This window comes from Arvicola amphibius, chromosome X (assembly GCF_903992535.2).
Source record: "Arvicola amphibius chromosome X, mArvAmp1.2, whole genome shotgun sequence".
Lineage (NCBI taxonomy): Eukaryota > Metazoa > Chordata > Mammalia > Rodentia > Cricetidae > Arvicola > Arvicola amphibius.
The window spans coordinates 90,744,564-90,764,105 of NC_052065.1; the positions used below are offsets into that span (position 1 = coordinate 90,744,564).

The following is a 19,542-nucleotide window of genomic DNA, read 5'->3' on the forward strand; positions in this document are numbered from 1 at the left end:
GCTCAATTGTCTCTTCTCAGCCAACAGAGGTGGAGAAGCATCAGTTGCAGAGGAGAGCTGATTCTGTGAGCAACAAGTTAAGCAAGAATCTTCCTCCTTCAAGGAAAATTGTCCAGTGTTTTATATATATATATATTTTTAATGAATTAGGCTGATCCATGAGATCTATTCCAGTTTCAATGATATATGATTTAAGTACAAATTATAACAGCCTGGGGACAGATAATATTGCTGTTATATTAAATAATGGTTTACAAAGATAACCCACTGTCAATAACAAATCATGATTAGTATATCTTAGTTATGAAAATAGGACACTATTAAATATTCATACACTTTTGTCTGTGGAATAAGATGGAAATACGACTAAAGATGAAATGTTTTTAATATTACAGAGATAAAACAGATTATTTAGTCATTTGCTTCACATAGTCCACTAGAGCAAAAATTATGTGTTAAATATCTAATGCAATAAACCTAATAGTTTCTGGATAGTTTTTCCACTCACTTTATTTTTAGTGAGATGAGCGCACACATGCCACAACATGGGTATGGGAACCAGAGAAGAACATTGTGGATTTGTCTCCATCCCTCCATCTTTACAGGGGAACCGGGTCCTGACTCAGATTGTCAGACATCAGTAGCAAGTGTTTTTATTCGCCGACTCATCTTGCTGCCCAACTTGAATATATTTAATCAGTGTTTAATATGTATGTTGTACAGAACTAAAACACTGTGTACAAACTGTTTTTAAAAATATTCTACTTTTGTGCTGAAATGTATGGAGCACAAAGCTGATTCTATGGCTGTATGTACCAGTCAGGTTTTTTAAAATAAGGACTTAGCTAAGCATATTTGACTATGTTAAATGTGATATGTCTGCTACTAAAAGGTTAACAAGATGACTCAAGAATAGAACACTTGCCATGTAAGTGTGAAGACCTGAGTTCAAATCTCCAGGACCCAGGTAAAGCCGTACAGAGTAGTGCGAGCGTCTGTAATTCCAACTCTCCTGTAGGGAAATACGGAAAGAGACAGGTGAATCCTAGGTTGTCCTTCGATGTCCACAGTATGTCACAGCGTGTGTGCACTTGTACTGACAGATGAACGTACGTGCACATACAGCGTATACGTATAAAACACAAAGATTAAAAAGCTACTTACATAAACATAGTTAAAATGTATTATTTGTGTAAAGCAAGTTTTCCAGTAAATTTTACTAGTGTGAACCATGTAACTTCCTGACCATCCCATAGCTAAAACCATTGCTATCGTGAATTAAAAGACTCTTTCCACTCCAAAATAAAAAAGATTCTTAGTTTAGGGAGGGAGCTAGGTGTTCTGACTGACTCCTCAGGAAAAATGAAGACCTAGATAGAAGTTAAAATTCAAGTGACGGAGCTGCTGAGGGCTTAGAGGGTTGTAGAAACACTTGCTGTCGGGCCAGATAACCTGAGTGTTATTCCCAGGGACCACTTTGGGGAAGGAAAGAACAGACTCCCACGGGTTTTCCTTTGACCTCCACTCATGTGAATGTGCTCACACACACGTACACATGAACACACACACACACACACACACATATGCACACCAAAGGAATATTACAAACAAAAGTGATGGAGCATTTGCTTTCCCTTAGGAAAACTATGTAGGGAAAACTGGATCTTGAGGGATAGATACATAGGCAAATGGGTAAGGGAGCAGTGATCAGAATGCATGCAGGGAACTTGAGGGTGAGAGGACAGAAAAAAAAATAAGGTTAATGAAAGGTGAATGACAACATATGGTCCCATGTGGTTGAATCTGAGTGTGCCTGATGCGGGGATATAAGGGAGATACACCAAACTAGACAACTCAATTGAGACCCTGTCATATGAGGTCTACACCCTACACCAAGGAGTAAGACTTGAGTAGTAGAAAGTAAGTAAAAAATGGTTGAGCTGGACATACCAACGCATGCCCGAAAACCAAACAGTAGGATACATTCTGATGAAATTTTAAGGGGCTAAGCCGGGCGATGGTGGCGCACGCCTTTAATCCCAGCACTTGGGAGGTAGAGGCAGGCGGATCTCTGTGAGTTCGAGACCAGCCTGGTCTACAGAGCTAGTTCCAGGACAGGCTCCAAAGCCACAGAGAAACCCTGTCTCGAAAAACCAAAAAAAAAAAAAAAAAAAAATTAAGGGGCTATCTTTAAAGTTACTGGACTTGAAAGGCTCTTGGTGAAGTGAACGTTAAGGATCTTGGATATAGGGAAACCAGTTAGGTTATGGAAACACGACAAGGAATTATGAAAGCAGCGTGAGTATGAAAACGTGTTTTGATAATAGGAGACAGCAGGAAAGTAAGAGGTACATGGCTGATCTGATAGTTGAGCACTAACGTGTTGGAGAGGATGCCACTGCTACTAAAGCGTGTGACCTGAAGAGTTGTGGGGCCATTAACTGTGATTTGGAACCTCTGGGCAAAGAGTCGTTTTCAGAAAGACACAAGGCACTGGGGGAAGAAGAGATATAATAATGCCCAGGGTATATAAAAAAAACATTTATGGGGCTTGGGAGAAGGCTTAGTTGGTAAAGTTCTTGATTTGCAATCCTAGCACTGGAGAAGCAGAGACAGGAGGATCCTTGCTTGCTGGTCAGCCTACCTAACTCAATTGGCAAGTTCTAGGTTAAGTGGGAGGACTTGTCTCAAAGAATAAGGGGGAAGAGGGAAAGAAACGGAGAAAGACAATTTTACCTTGAACCCGGCCTCCCTCTACATATACACACAAGCACATACACCCAACATAAACACACACACACACACACACACACACACACACACTACAAAAAGAGAAATGTCTTTTATAATATTGTAAGTGTAATTCAGTCTATTTCATCATTAGACTATATAAAGTATGTGTGAATATGAATTGTGGGGATAGAAACACAACCTTGTTCCTGTCGTATACAGAATGTATATTCTTGACTGTGTTTTTAAATATAATATTCTTAAATACAGTGGCTAGTCTGAGTAGCCACTTCTGGTACTGAGTCTGTAGCTTCTAAGAGAAAAAAACTATTTCCACTGCTGAGATACTATTTGGAAGGCCTCATCTATGGTGTAAAAAGAAATCTTTCAAAGGGCAATATATCCCAGACTTGACTTTTCAAATTATCTGTGCCGTTAAATATTATGCACGTTACAAGATCACATTATGTAACTGATAAAAACTTTACAGCCAGATGTTTTCGTAAGAGATGGCAAAGGGAGAAAGACAAAGAAGTCTGTGTTTCATTTCACAGTTAGAATTTAAGCAAAGGTAAATACCAAAAACAAACAAACAAAACTAATCAGGTTTCCTGCTAAGTTACCAATTCTTAAACCCATATGGGAAATCTGGGTCCTATGTTTGTTTTAGACGAAGATACAGATAAAGCTCTCTACATTTTATACTCCTTTCACTTCCGGTATCTTTTGAGATTTTCCTTCATGCAAATAGACCGTGAGTCATTCTCTTGGACTGAGTGGTGACACATTAGTCCGTGGGAGTCGAAAGAGTTTAACTCTCATGTGTAAACGGTTCTCTTGGAGCTTCGGGTCTCTGTAGTGCTGGACTGGAGAGGCGGTTTAGCATGGCTAAGAGCCCCTGTAGCTTTTCCAGAAGACCCAGACTTCGATCCCAGACACAGAGTGCTTTGTAACTCCAGTTCCAGTGGATCTGACAGCCTCCTCTGCACTGCAGGCACATTATGTACATAAAGGTAGTCACAGAAACACTCATATGCATAAAAAAAAGCCTTGACGGGATCTGTAGTGATACCTTTTGCAGATGTTAGGAAAAGATCCTACCCAGTGTGCTGTGACGTATTTCTATGTGGCCTAATCCTCTGCAGTCTTTGCTAGGAGGAGCTTGAAATTTCAAGGATTGTTTGGGTTTAAAAAAAAAAAACCCACAATATATACCACCAGTGAAGATTTTTTTAACTCATAATCATTGAAAGTGACAATATTATTTTAGTATTTGTGTTTACATTCTAGTCTAAAGGTCTTTTAGAGTCTTATTTGTGGGTGGTTGTTTATTCCAGGCTGGAGTTTGATCATTAACCTTGAGTAGTACCTTAACCTAGCTAGTATCAATAGGAGGTTTCTCTGGTTGGCAATACATGAGCACTCAAAGAACCTTTCTTTTGCTTAAGATCGGTCATCCTGGGTCATAAAAACTAGGAGGATTATAAACCTTGATAAACCTTGGAATGGCTTGAACAATAAGACATTCTTAGAACATTGAGAAAAATGAGGTTTATCTTGCTTTTCTAGCCAAATGTGTTTGGAGAAGAAAGGAGGTTGTTACAGATGTGAAACCTTTAGTAACAATTGCGTCTAAGTTCAGGTTTGTCCTTAGCTGGTGCCAAATAGAAACAAATACTTCCAGCCCTTACCTGTGTTGTCGTCCTTGCAAACCTGAACAGATCCGCCTGTGAAAACAGAGCTCTTGGAGCAAAATATCTGTCTGTCTGTCTGCCTGCCTGCCTCCCACCCGCTTTCTTTCTGTTTTCCTTTCTTGTAAGAAATGTTAGTTGGGTGAAGGTGTATCCTTTTCTTCTTTACTTTGCTTCATAGTGCGTTCATTGGTACCAAATATTATCCCCTTACACCATTTTATACGTGTATATAATGAACTTTGCAGTGGCCTACCCATTGCCCTCTCTTGCATATTCTCCGTTCACAGGTTTGCTTCTCCTTCCCAAGTAGCTTGTGCAAATTTGATGTTCTCTTTGAAGATACATGGAACTAGCACATCATTAATATGTATATGGGCTGTAAAACATTTTATGTACATTATTGGTCTCAGATCCCTATCTTGTTATATACGTCTTTGTATATATTAGTATCAGGTACATATGATAATCTGCCTCTTTATAAGTTAAAAAGAATGCATCTAAGTATTTTAATATTCCTTAGGAGGTAAGTTCTATCATCTACCAGCCAGTGGACTATTTGTTATTAAGAAAGCCTTCATGAAATTGGCATGTTGGGGTGCTTTCTCAGGTCTGTATTTCTAGCTACTCAGGAGGCTGAGACAGGAGGACCTGAGTTCCAGGCTTGCCTGGGAATCAGAGTGAAACCTTATCTCAAAAAAATGCAAACTAGGCCCCAGAGGTAATGCTGTTGAATTATTGGTAATTTTGTGTGTGATGTTTTCCCTTTAAATTATGAGCTCCATAGATCCATGACTAAATCTTGTACATGGTTATAATCCTTATGACATTTGAATATGTAGTAGGTACTTAATAATGTTAATTCAATTATAGTACATCTTTTTGTATCATTATGTCTCATTTTAAATGTTTTAAATCATCCGTTAAAATTGGATTTTTATATTAAGGATCTCAAACTAAAACTGAATTCATTTCCTTTTACAGGTGCGGGAGACATTGTTGCAATCATGATTGGCAATCTAAAAGGAACAAAAATTCTGCAGTCTATTCAAAGAGGCATACAAGTAACAATGGTCATCGAAGTAGGAAAAAAACATGGCCCGTGGGTGAATCATTATTCGATTTTCTTTGTTTCCGTGTCCTTTTTTATTATTACGGCAGCAACTGTGGGCTACTTTATCTTTTATTCTGCTCGAAGATTACGGAATGCAAGAGCTCAAAGCAGGAAGCAGGTTTGTAAAGATTCCTTTTCCCAATTTTAAAATGCTTTTACTGTTTCAATTATATGTTTGGTTTCATGTATATTAATATAATTACTAGACAAGGTCTATGCATATGTTTTATGAAATCTAGTCGTTCTAAACGTATATCAACTTCCATCATCTCAAGTCCTATATTCTGTCATTTGTCAAAGAAGTTAATCCTGATTGATTAAGTCTTTTAACACCTAAGGGAGCACAGCCAACATTTATTTGTAAGTGACTGTAAATACATATGTTGCTTTAATTGAACTGTTTTTTAAATTATAAAAACATTTCATACTCAAAGGAAAAAGAGAAATTATGAAGTTCAGAAGATTTCTTCATAAAACCAATATAACTGTTGTAACTGCCTGAAGGTAAATATGTGCGTGTGTGTGTGTGTGCATGCGTGTGTGTGTGTGTGTGTGTGTGTGTGTGTGTGTGTGAGAGAGAGAGAGAGAGAGAGAGAGAGAGAGAGAGAGAGAGAATGTGGGGGAGTGGAGCTAAATGAAAAAATGCTGAATTCCACAACAATGTAGGTTTTATTTCAATTATTTATTGTGCATGTGGGTGAGGGAAGCTCATGGCATTCATATGCATATGGAGGACAGAGGACAGTTTCCCAAGGTCTGTACTCTCCTTCCAACATATGAGTTCCAGAAATTTAACTCGCGTTGAGATTAGATGCAAGTACCTTTACTTCCTAAGCCATTTTACCAGCCCAAGGAAGGTTTTAAAAATTTAATTGTTCATGATACAGTGCTAAAACTGCAAATGGACTGCATGTTCATAATTTTTCGTATGCTTTGACATCACTGTTTTAGTGTGGAAATGATAGAACTAAACAGCCAACGTCTTATAGAACGGAAGTATCTGTGATTATTTATCCCCGATCCTGTCATCTTTAAACCATCTTCACCCCTTCCATATCCGCACTGCTCTAGTGAATCAGCTTAGATTCCGTGGCCATTCATGCACACCTATCTTCAGTTCTCTTGGGCCTTCCCTATCTTTGTTATAGAGCTATCCTTTTGGCATCCATAAGGTTTGCTTTTAGGGTCTCCTGTTGTATACTTAAATCCATGGGTGCTCAAATCTCTATGTAAAATGCTACAGTATTTGCATATGACTTATGCATATACATATACTTGAAATCATGTCTACATTACTTATAATAACTGATACAATGTTTATGCTATGCAAATAAATCTTATGCTATGTTCTATAGGAAATGACTCTCAGAAAAACAGCCTTCATATATCCAGGAGAGATGCAGTCTTTTTATTCTGAATATTTCCAGTCCAGGGTTTGCTAAATCCATACATTTGAAGCCTGTGCAGACCATTAATACTGCCCATTAATTAAATGTTTCCTTAGCTGTTTACTTTCTTGCATTCCTTGTTTGTAAGTTTTGCAACTTAGGTCCCCAACACATCCTTCAACCTCACTGTCTGATTATATCTGATTCTACCAAGAAAATGGAAACAATCCAAAGAGTAGTTCTACATTGCTCCCTGTCTGTATCTGTGTTTAGATCCTGCTCCCCTTCCCTGCCTTCTGTTTCTACAGGTGTTTTCGGCAGCAGCCAACATTCCCTGGCATACAGGCTCCTTCTGTCTTTTGTATGCTCAAGGCTATCACTCCAGCTATTGTCCTTTCTACCTACTTTTAGCCATGTTTCCCTTTCCTCTGGTTCTTTCTAATCAACACAAGCACAAGGCAGTATTGCACCCGTTTTCAATGGAATTTCTATTGTCCCTAGGCCAGAAACTATCGAGCTATTCTTCTGCCTGTCCCCCATTTCCCACATAGCCTTCAAGAACAAATGAGAATGGTTTTATGATCAGTATACACACAGATTATAATTATTTAGCTACTTCCATTCCTCCTTCTTCCCTGCTGCGTGCCACCATTATTATTTACCCTTCCCTTCAAGGTTTCTCAATGTAACAGCAAAGTGTTGTGCCGCTTCTCCATAATGTCCAGTTGGTATTTAATGCTCTCAGGTGATCTTGTGGTAGAAGCACAGAAAAGGGTTTTTATATAATCTGAGAAGTTCCTCAAGGGCAATGAAGTTCTGGCCACTTCAGGTACTAATTCCCCAAAAGGCAAAGAAGGCCTCAGTGTATTTAGGACTGGAAGCAACAGATTTCTTGATTCACAATAGATGACAAGTTTAAATTTTATTGTAAAACCTATATAAAAATTAGGTGCCATTATATAGTAATACATCGTGATTATTGGAATTGTTTAGAATGAATTGACGTCTGTCCTCTTCAGCTTATCACAATGGTGGCAGGACCAGCATGTTACCAGCTATGATCAGAAGGATGTTTAGCATTCCTATCCCAGGTCACTCAGTAAATTCACACTGTGTTAATATTTGACATTTGATTACCATGCAGTTTTTTTTATCTCTGAGATTGAGAAAAATGCTATCACGTATGATTAACTATTCAAAGGTTATAGTCACAACCATGAGAGTGGTTTGTCTGTATCCAAGATAGAATCTGTGTTTCTGTATTTTAAGTGCTACGATAAATCTGTAAACCCCTTTACCAAGTAATAAGGTTTATTCCTAGCTTTTAAACAACAGAAATAAATTATTCATAATCACAGTTCTGGAGGCAGGAGCAAAGGGTTTGTAAAGAACTTTTGCCTGGTGTTGCACAAGCTTCATTGCACATTTAAGCCTAATCCCATTTTTCATTTAAGCCATTTTCATAGATTATAATATATTTTATGAAAGTTAACCTCTGTAGAATAATTTCTCAAGAATAGCATTAAAGCTTCTCATCTGTTACAGAAGGCTTTTGGAAAATCCGCTTTTACTGTTTATTGGATTTTATCCCCTTTCTCCTTTGAGGATAAAAGGATTAACTATATGAGCAATAGTCACTTTTGCTTATAAAGATTTGAGTGCTGCAATGTTACCTACATATTTGATTTTCATACATTCAGATTTGTTTGCGAAATGCTTCATGTGCATGTTTACAACATGTCAACTTTAGCTTGACATTTGTCACATTTTCTGCTTGTCCTGGTAGAAATGTTGATGAAGCTATATTATGGGCCTTCCCTTCTATTAGAATATTAGCGAAGGATGAGCATGGTGGCCAATGCCTTTAATTCCAGCAGGATCTCTGTGAGTTCAAAGCCAGCCCTGCTATATAGTGAGTTCTCCAGAGTGAGACTCTGTCACTAAAAACCAAAACAAAAGAATATTAGGGAAGAAGATTATGTATCTAGAGATATCTTCCTTCTGAAGATTATGAATCATATTACTAAATATTACACAAATTGATGATGGTATAAGTGTTGATAATTACTCAGATGAGCCCTCTGGTGTAATTTATTTATATGGTCAAGAAGATGTTTAAGAGCACACATTATCCTGGTTCTGTGGGTGGGAAACTTCTAAACACCATGAAAAACACCAGTGAGTTATGAATGAAAATAACATACTAAGCATAGCAAATTGGATTTGTTTCTACTTTAAACATTAATAAATAATAAAGAAGACTATGAGAAATGTCATGACACAGTTACACTAAATACTAAACTACTCGTGGCAATGACCACTGTAACACTATAGAATACAGTACCCAATATTTGGAGGGAGGTATAGTGCATGTATGCTGACATTAACCTAAGGCAGTTGATACTCAATGACAGCTTACATTGGATTAAATACTGTTAAATGAAACAAGTGAGGGTACTTGGTAAATTAGGAACTAGAATAGGTATAGCAGGAAAAGCTGGATTTATGCTTATGTTTTAAAAGATAATTTTCAAGGTTATAATTAATTACATCATTTTCCCTCACCAAGTCCTCCATGTAGTTCCCCCTTTTCTTCTTCAAATTCATGGCCTCTTTAATTGTTGTTACATATGTGTACACACACACACACACACATATGTATATATATATATCTAAACACAACACATAAGTACAACCTGCCAGTCCATATAATGTTATTATTATGTATATTTCCAGGGCTGAACATTTGATATTGGATAACCAGTTCCCTGGAGACGACTTTCCACAACTCTCAGCATCCCTTAGTTCTTTGTGTAGGGTTGAGGCCTCACAGGCGTTCCCCTTTCCACATTAGTATGCTATTGGTGTCAGCCTTGTACATTTACCCTTAATGAACAGTAATTTTAAGAAGACTAAGATGTAGTAATTAAAATAGATAGGAAGGAATCATTTCAAGAGCAAGAGAAAAAATGGAATCCCTGTAGCATGTAATGAGCCTTGATAAAATATTCACACAAATCAGAGCAGTTGATATGTTCAGGAAACATAACAGAAGAGGAGCAGAAAGAGGATAAGAGCCACAAGATAGGAAGGACTGTGAAAAGCCATCTGCTAGGTCTCATACAATCATGGCAGGAATGAACTCACAGCAATTATAGCTTCTTGTCCTGAGCATGCACAAGACCGGCCCTTCCCAACCCTGATGAACTGTTGTTGGCTATTGATAGATTTGGAGGAGTGGAAAGTCATTGTCTTCAGTTGCATACCCAGTGATAAGCCCACCGGGCTCCAGTGGATAATTCCAAACCAACAGTCATACAGATATCCGTGGTTAAACTCCCTGGTTCACAAAACAAGACAAAAAGATGTGAATGTGGGAAAGAGGATTGACAGATTTGAGAGGAGGAGATAAGGGAGGGTGTGGGGAAAGGGTAATCAGAATATGCTATACACATATAGGAAATTGCCAAAGAACAAATTTAATTAATAAGAAGTAATTATTTTGAGAAGAAAAGCATGTCACAATAAAACCCATTAAATTTTACAGGTCATATGTAGTAATAAAATTAAGACTAGGTATGAGGATAGAAATAATTTTAATGATGGCCATGTACTCTGTAATGGAGGGAGTTAACCATGCTGTCCAATGGCTAATGGGAACCTGTAACTATGTAGTAATGTGAATTTAGATAGATGATGCCCTTTGTCCGAACTAACATGGAGCCTAATTTCTCCATAATACTAGAAAGTCTGTGCTAACTCCTGGTTTATTTGTTAACTAAACCAAACTGTATCATGACGATATGAGTTCTGAGAATGTAGCTTAGTGGTAGAGCACTTCTCTAACATGTGCTTATGGGTTCAGTCTAACGCGCGCGCGCACACACACGCACACATTTAAAGTCTGGGGATATGTCTCCATTGATAAACTGCTTGTTTCACAAATGTTGAGACCTGAATTAGACCCCCCCCCCCAGTACTCATAAAAAGAGTCAAGTATGTCAGGGCTTGACTGTAATCCCAGTGCTGGGGGGAGGGGGAAGAAACGGGAGGAGCCAAGCTTTACTGGCCAGACAATCTAGCCAAATTTGTGAGCTCTAAGTCAGCGAGTGACTTTGTCTCAAAAAAATAAGATGAGCAACACTAGACATGCTATCATGGAAGGGTAAAATTTCATAGACTTCTACTCCTAGACAAAGAGTTAGGAAATACTGAGAGCAGGAGAAATAGCCTTCCCCAGAGATGAACGCCCTAATTGTTTATCCAATACCAAGTGCCAGCCCTGAAATCATATGCATATAAGTCACACTAACTGAACCAAGCAGTTGTATTTATATATTTAGGCATATATATGTAACAATAACAAAAGAAAATGGCCATGAAATTAAGGGGGAGTGGGCTGGGATACAAGGAAGACACTGGAGGGAGGAAAAAGAATTGGAAAATGATAAAATTATTTAAAAAGAACAAACAAAAATAAGAAGAAAGATACCTGTTGTTAACTTCTGGGCTCCACACATACACACATAATAAAATACTCATACTGTAATATGGTGTCATATAGATATTGTTGGTAAGAGTCAACCCTTGTGTGTAAACAGATTATACAGTAGTCAAATATAGTGGGAGAGTCAACTAAAACTTCCTCAAGATGTAATACCAGTGGATAGTGACTTCTCTGAAAAAGAATTAAAGTTACATAATTTCTTACTGTGTTAAGTCACTCTGAACAAGGGTATTACAAAGTTCAGGTAGCCATAGATCAAGGAGTAAATGGATAATGAAACTGGTTAAGCAATAAAGTATGTTTGTGATGGTCTTATTGATGTTGAATTGTCTCCTTGGGCTTCTTTCTATCTCTTGTTGGCTTCTGCACCTATTAGATGTATTTGTTGTCCTTACAGACTGTGTGTGTGTGTGTGTGTGTGTGTGTGTGTGTGTGTGTGTATCTGTGTGTATGTGTTGTATATACTGAAAATATACAAATGCTACACTATGCTAATATAAATATTATACTATGTATAATAATGGAGTATAAATATCAACTGAATACTACTTAATGTAATTATATGCTTATATCATAACGTAATATGGATATAACAACATATATAAAAACTTACTGTTTATTATAGTAAATCCCAAATGAAATGTTTACACATACTTTCCTAATATGTAATACACAATGTTTTTTTGTAAAAAGATTTTGATCAAAGGCAATGTGAATAGATTGTAAGCAAGAGGTAACAGAGCAGAACTAGTAGTTTACTCCTTGAATGTCCCCAAGTTAACCGTGATTGGACATTAGCCAACTCTAAGAATATGGCCCTCAAAGTGTCCTTTATATTAGTGATTGATGTATTGTTAGATACGGCTGGAGCAATGAACCATGTTGTACCAGTTTTTCAAGATTGCTTTACACAACAGTCTAGCTAGATGGTATGCACCTGGTTTCATTGTCTGGGTCCCACCTTTCAGACAACATGAGCAGACTGGAAGCAGAATGATCCTAGCGACCAGTCCTTTCCACTCCTACCATTTGAGTCTGGGACTTCGATACTCAAATTAGTTCCCTAGGTAGAACTATGCAACAGATCACCCTATAGCTTGCTGTTAGAAATAGCAACATAGTGTGCTCTCAGATGAAGAAGGGCTGAACTGTATTAGTTTCTTAACATTTGTGCTTGGACGTGGTATGCTGCTGGCTCATGCCTGTAATCTCAGAACTTGAAGGTTGAGGCAAGAGGGTCACTGAGTATTTGAAGCCAGCCTGGCTACATAGAGGGTTTCAGACAAGCCTGGGCTACAATGTGAGACCCTGTCTCAAAAATGTCTTTGAATATAAACTATTGTAAACATTATCTGAAATATTCCCAATTATGGGCAATTTTCTCTATTAGTTAAATTAACTGAAAAATCCACTATCTGCTTGCATTTTGTACCATTATTTTTCTATCAAATCTATCATCTATCTGCCTAGACATATTTTTATACATATACATTTTTGTGTATATTTGTGGTTGATGTGTTTACATGTATTGGTCTGTTCTTGCCTAAATTTGAGAATTATTCTGGGCCTGTTACAAAACCATGAGAATTTTGACTCTTATATGGAGTAAGTTAAACAAATACTTGTCTAAATGAGGCCTATCTTCACAGTCTTCTGACTTTCTCTCACATCAAAAGAAAACTCAAAGAATGGGTCTCAGAATTTTGATATATTCATATAGTCTAATTTTACACTAGTTTCACTGATTTTTTTTTGAGACTGGGTTTCACTGTTGCTGATATGTTTTTGTTTGATTGGTTTGGTTTTGCCACTGTTACAAAGGACTTGATAAAACTTCAAGGAGGAAAATTTTATTATGGTTTACCGATTTGAGATTTCATTTCATAATCACTTAGCCCTGCCACTTTGGGCCAGGTAAAGCATCACAGCAGACCATATAGGAAAATTATTCACCCTGTTATGGTTGTGGAGACAAAAGCTGATAGGAAAGGGTTGGTTTCCAGCATGTCCTTCAAGGACCGACCCTCAATACCTGAATTTCCCTTCGCTCAGACCCACCTTCCCCCAGGTTCTACCGCTGTATAGTAATGCTACAGCCTGGCAACAACACCCGTGGAAGATGAGCCTTGGGGAACATTTAAGTCACAAACCCTAATAGTTCCCCAAGGTGGTGATGAACTTTTGACACAGACAATTCTTTCATCTCAGTTTTCCACAAGGGTTGGGACTACAGCCAGGCATAACCATACACAGATCATGTCGCTAATTCTCTCCCCAACTTTATTGTTGCATGATTGGCAAATAAAATGATATCCAAAATGTTCCCTGTGCTGATTTGTTATGGTGTACATTGTGAAATGATCACCATAGCCAATTTATTAAACTTGCCCTTACCACACAGTGCGTGTAAGCGCTGTGTGTGTGTGTGCAGCATACAGTTTGGTATAGTGAGGTCACTTAAGAGCTGCTCTCCTAGCAAATTTCAAGTAAATGAATTTGACTAGCACAATTCCAGAATTTTCTTCTCTTTGTGAAAAGTTAATCTCATAGAAGCAGAGATCCGGACAGCAGTTACCCTTTGAGAGAAGGGGAAATGTTTGCTAGGGGCTAGAGTCTATTCAAAAGTACAGATTTACAGGCATAACATGGTTTCTAAACATGCTGATTATGTTTCTCTGAAAAGGCTACATAATCTTAGTTGTATCATATCCATCTGCCAATTTTCCTTTTCTTCATATTTCTTCCTTGCTTTCCAGTTCCTTATACTGTTAATAGTGGCCATCTTTATCCCTGTCTCCTGGCTATTTATAGACATGGGAACCTGTTTGTTTGTTTCTCCCCTCCTATAAGGAATACATTTTTGAAAAGTTGCTCCTCCCTCCTTTCTTTCTTTAATTTTTGTTTTGTTTTTTGAGGCAGAGTTTGTCTCTGTAACAACTCTGCCTGTCCTGGAACATGCTCAGTAGACCAGGCTGTCCTCAAACTCACAGAGATCTACCTGCCTCTGCCTCCCAAGTGCTGGGATTAAAGGCATGCACTGGCACTGCACAGCCTGCTTCTTTATTTCTTTATTGCTTTTATTGAGCTATACATTTTTATTTGCTCCCCTCCCTTCCCCACCTCCTTCTACCCTCTCCCGTGACTCCCCAAGCTCCCAATTTACTCAGGAGAACTTGTATTTTTCTCCTTCCTATGTAGATCCATGTACGTCTTTCTTAAGGTCTGCTTCTTTATTTTTTAATTAAAGACAAATCTTTGATAATGTGGGAATTCCTTTTTCAAGTATTATGCATAAGTTTTCATTGAGCAAGGCAAATTCTCGTATGCCTAAATTGCCACTTAGCGCAGACATTGCATTTGCTCACAGGAATATATCCTAGGAAAAGAATCCTCTCACTATATATTTTTTTAAAAAAATTAAGCATCGTTTTTATAAACTCTAAGCCAAGATCATATTTTTTTTTACTTTAATTCTTGGAAAACGTTCTTATTTTTAGCTTTTAATGAAGTGTTTGTTTTTTTAAAGGCAGTGACTTATGTGCAGAAAAATCTAATTTGTTTGTGCTAACTGCTTTCTTGTTTTTGTGTACTCTAGCCCCATTAAGTAATTAGTTTAACTATAGAAGTGGTGTTCATATGTATTTCAGTTACACTGAATGTTAAATACCCTGTGACCAAAACCCAAGCTGACAAACCACAAGGTTGACATATGTTTTCCCTAATTTGGCATGAATATACAAATGAACTAAATAGAATATCTTGTGTTCCTTGTAGTTTTAAATTGAAAATTTTAAGAAATAATAATTGTTCTGAGTTTATTTTCAGCTCCTTCTTTCATGTCAAGTTAGAAAGTCTCAGAACCAAAACAGCAACAATAAACCCAAAACTGTATAGCTGATATCTTCAGTTTCTGACACTGTCAAAGCTTTGATTAGTTTGAAAAATGTCATCAAGCTTCTGTTAAGAAAATTGGCATATGCACAAAAAGCAGTGTTTTTTTTTCTTCAATTCTCAACTCTATTGTCAAATATTCTTAAACCAGCTCTGACTGAGGATTGAAGAGGAGGGGAGGCTGTTAGTATAATATGCCTATTTAAACCGCTTCTCAAATCATAATGTAGAGCAATTTAGAAACAATTTCAAGACTGAATAATAGCTGACTTGGAGGGCTCCCTCCCCTGTTTCTTTCCTTTATCTTCTTCATAAGGAATGCAAAGCCTTTTAAAGGCTTCTTCTCGAGCACACAATGGAGGCAGTGTCCTGCGGTGGAGGGATCAATGGCTTTAAAGTCAGGTACAAGCTGGGGTGGAAGTGAATCAGCCCTGCAACTAGCCACCTGCCTGGACTTTAGTCAAGACTCAACCCACTTGACTTGTCTATAAAGTGTGGATATTAAAATACCTATTTCACAAGTTGGTTAATGATTATACGTGATGACACAGGTAAAAATCTTTGGGCTGAACCTGATCCATACTAGGAGCCCGCTAAATGTTCTTTAATTTTTTTTTTCTCAGATGTACCGGAAAAGAGGCTTTTAATAGGTAAAGCCGAGAAATGTCCTGTTTGAGAAAGTGGTGGAAGTGTTTATATTTTTAAACTAAATATACTCTTTAAGTGAGCAACCACTATGGGAATTTTTAAAAACTTACTATTAAGGCCCAGTCCTCCAGCTACTAGCTGTCTAGTGGGAGAAAGATAAAGAAATAATAAATTCAATTACGGTGCATCGAGCTCTCTTTTAAAACTATATTTATTACTTTCTTGAAAATCTCATACAATGTATTTTTAAGACATTCACCCTACAAACCTCTCTGCAATTGCTCCCAGATCCATGCCACTCTCCCCACTACCTGTGAATTTTGTGTTATTTTTTTTTAACCCAGTTTGTGCTGCCCGTATATCATGGGCATGGAACTGCCCACTAGAGCAGTGGGTTCTCAACCTGTGGGTTGTGACCCCTTTCACATGGATCGCAAATCAGGATATTCTGCTTGTCAGATATTTACCTTACAATTCATAACAGTAGCAAAAATTGCAGCTATCAAGTAACAATGAAATAATTGTGTGATTGAGGGGTCACTGCAGCATGAGGAAGGTTGAGAACCACTGCTCTAGAGTGTGGGTCAGCTACCAGGAGCCACACCCTTAAAGGAAATTGACCTCCCCTCCCCCAGCACCCATCAACTGTAACTAGCTCCTTAACTAGGCCTGGGAATTCGCAAAGCCCCTCCCTCCCTGCAGGAATGTTGGCTGGTTTGATCTTGTGCAGGCAACCACAGCCGCTATGAGTTCATGAGTTCAGTGGTCTTCTCATGCCCAGAAGACATTTCGTGCGAGCCATCCCTGACCTCTAGCTTTTACGGTCTTTCTGCTGTATCCTTTGAGAGAGGTCCCTGAGTTTTGATGGGTGTGATACTGATGTTCCATCTGTGGTTGAGCACTCCCCTGATACTTACTTATTCTTTGCATTTTGACCATTTGTGAGTTTTCGCATTAACCACCATCCACTACACGAAGGAACTTCTCTGGTGAGGGCTGAGAACTACATACAATACTCATTTTTATGGAATAAATGATAAATTACAATTCTAACCAGCATGCTGTCTTTAGATGTTGTAGATCTTCAGAGATCTTCTACAATCAAGTTTCTTGTTTAATAACTTGGCATTTGCAGTTTGGTCGTGTGTGTGTGTGTGTGTGTGTGTGTGTGTGTGTGTGTGTGTGTGTGTGTAGTTCACCTATTTTTAGCTTGGTATTAATACCAGCTCTTTTGTTTCTTGGGAATAGATTCATACATGGCATATAACTTTGCCTTTGGGCCTAAAACTCAAATTAACTTGTATTACAATGGTAGCTGCAGTAAAGAAGATTACTTGTTTGGCATTCATTACGAGTAAATGTATAAACACCACCATTGGACTGATAATAGATTGAATTGAACATTTAGGGATGAGGAATCCGAAAATGCAGACTTGAGAGCTTGTTTGGAGTTTCTATCAGGACAGCTACTCAAATACCCTTGAGGAAGGAAGTTCCTGCTCTATAGGGGAAGGTTGTCTTCTTCAACCAAGCATGAAAGTCTGGGTGACCTACACGTGGAGGGGTAAGGTTGAAAGGGGACACCGACCTAGCCAGGCAGCTTAGCTGAGTCAACCGTGGAGATGAGTATTGTGACAGATACTGTAACCAGATCACCCTCCCATGCCAGACTATGGACACTTAATCAAATAAACATGCCAGGGAAATACCACTTCCTAATGAGTACCTTTCTCCAACTGCCTACAGAGCTTGTCGCTTAAACCTCAATCAGAAATGCTTTAAGGGCAAATAACAAAAGAATCAACAAGGATATATTTCTGGGTTTATTACAGTCCTGTCTCTCATTGGCTCTGTTCCCCTTTGCATTTTTTCTCAGTGTCTGAGTAGCTCCTGATCTACATGATAAGAAAGTGCCCAGGCCTAGAAATCTGAGCTACAGCCAGGCCTATGCGTCCTAGCTGTTCAGTGAAAGAAAAACAGTTTAACAAACCATAGGCTCAAAAAACTGAACGACTATCAGAAAACTGCTGAATTCTGGACGGTTTTACTGGGCTAGACTCCAGGAATAGAAAGATCAAGTTCTATTATTCTTCTAGCCTTTACTAGGACTTTCATCGGTCCCCTCATGAGTTATCTCCACTCATCTGTATTTACTGGCTAAGTAGCCATATGAGAGGGATGTTTGCTGTTCCTGTGACAGAAGAAAAATAGTTTGGCTAGTAATTTGTGGTTGCCAGGAATTGAACTCAGGACCTCTGGAAGAGCAGGCAGTGTTCTTAACCGCTGAGCCATCTCTCCAGCCCTTGGCTAGTAATTTGTTAGCTTTAAGTGAAATACCTTTCGAAAATGGTATGTAGGATATATCATGCGGCATTGAGGACATGATTTACATACCCATACTATGGATTATTTCCTTCCAAAATATTTATAGACATGTTACCTGCAACCAGTGTTATTTATTTATAAGTAATAGTTTATAGTTTCATTTAGTCAGTATCTTATTGAGTATCTATATATGTCAGGCACTGTGTTAGATGTTTTATTTGTATTATATCTAATTTTTGTAACGTGTCAGCTGAAGACCCTGCTAGGGACCAGACCCTGCATGGGGGGGGGGGGGTGTATCTTCATTCTCATAATGAACTCTGGTTGAACAGCTATTGTTTGCTGAATTTCTGGTAAGTTTATTCATTTTACAATTCAAAATAAGATTGTGTATTGTGTCTTGCTGCAATGCTATTGAGTCCACACAGCACCTGCCCTGATGTGAAACCTACCTCAACTTCATTTTAAGCATTTGATATAGTCACTGGAGACATTCTTATCTAGAATACAGACTTTTTTTTTCTCAAAGGAGGATTTATTTGTGACATTAATTTTCCTAGGGCCAGTTCAAACTGCATAGAAGAAAGACAGCCTCTCAACGATTCCATTCTTTATCATTCATTCTGAATTTATAGCGCCATCCCTCTTCATATGCTTTAGTCCTTGTGTCTGAGCTTTAGTCTGACATTGAATATCCAGACTCATCTAGGTATGTGCTCAATGAGACAACTTGGAATCTGTCCTCCTTCCTGGACAGTGGGGGGTTAGTAGCAGCACGTTTTCCTAATATGGACTATTATAAGGTTGTTATTATCCACATTTCATGAAAAGTAGGTAAGCTCAATAATTCAGTGACTTCCTAGTATCATTCTTTATTCAGTGACAAATTCAGATTTTGAATCTAAGTCGATTTGAATTCAAATCCTGTGCACTTTTGTTTGAACAGGGCCCATTTCAGAAAAGAAATTGGAGAAGGTATACTTTAAGGTCCTCTGAGCCTTATAAATAGAAAAAATTGGTTCAAAAATTCATAGTATCTGAATCCATTTGGGAGAGAGGCATACTGTGTTTTTTTTTTTTTTTTTTACAATTATGGTCCCAGGAGTGCTATTTTTAAAAGTAGAGAAACACAGAATGCAAGTTTCAGTAATTTGGGGGATTTAAGGTCTCCTCAACATGAGGAGACTAATGATTAGTACTATAAATCTGGCCAAGAACCCAGGGGGTAGACATATTACATATTACTAG

The 19,542-nt window shown here is 38.0% G+C and overlaps 1 protein-coding gene across 1 annotated transcript in view; it reads left to right on the top strand.

Moving 5' to 3' along the window:
• Rnf128 (ring finger protein 128) overlaps nt 1-19,542 on the top strand; it is a 56,847-nt gene that overhangs the window by 23,380 nt on the left and 13,925 nt on the right. The window contains exon 2 of the mRNA XM_038316866.2: nt 5,406-5,653. Coding sequence (XP_038172794.1) covers nt 5,406-5,653 — 248 coding nt within the window. The remainder of the gene's footprint in view (nt 1-5,405; nt 5,654-19,542) is intronic.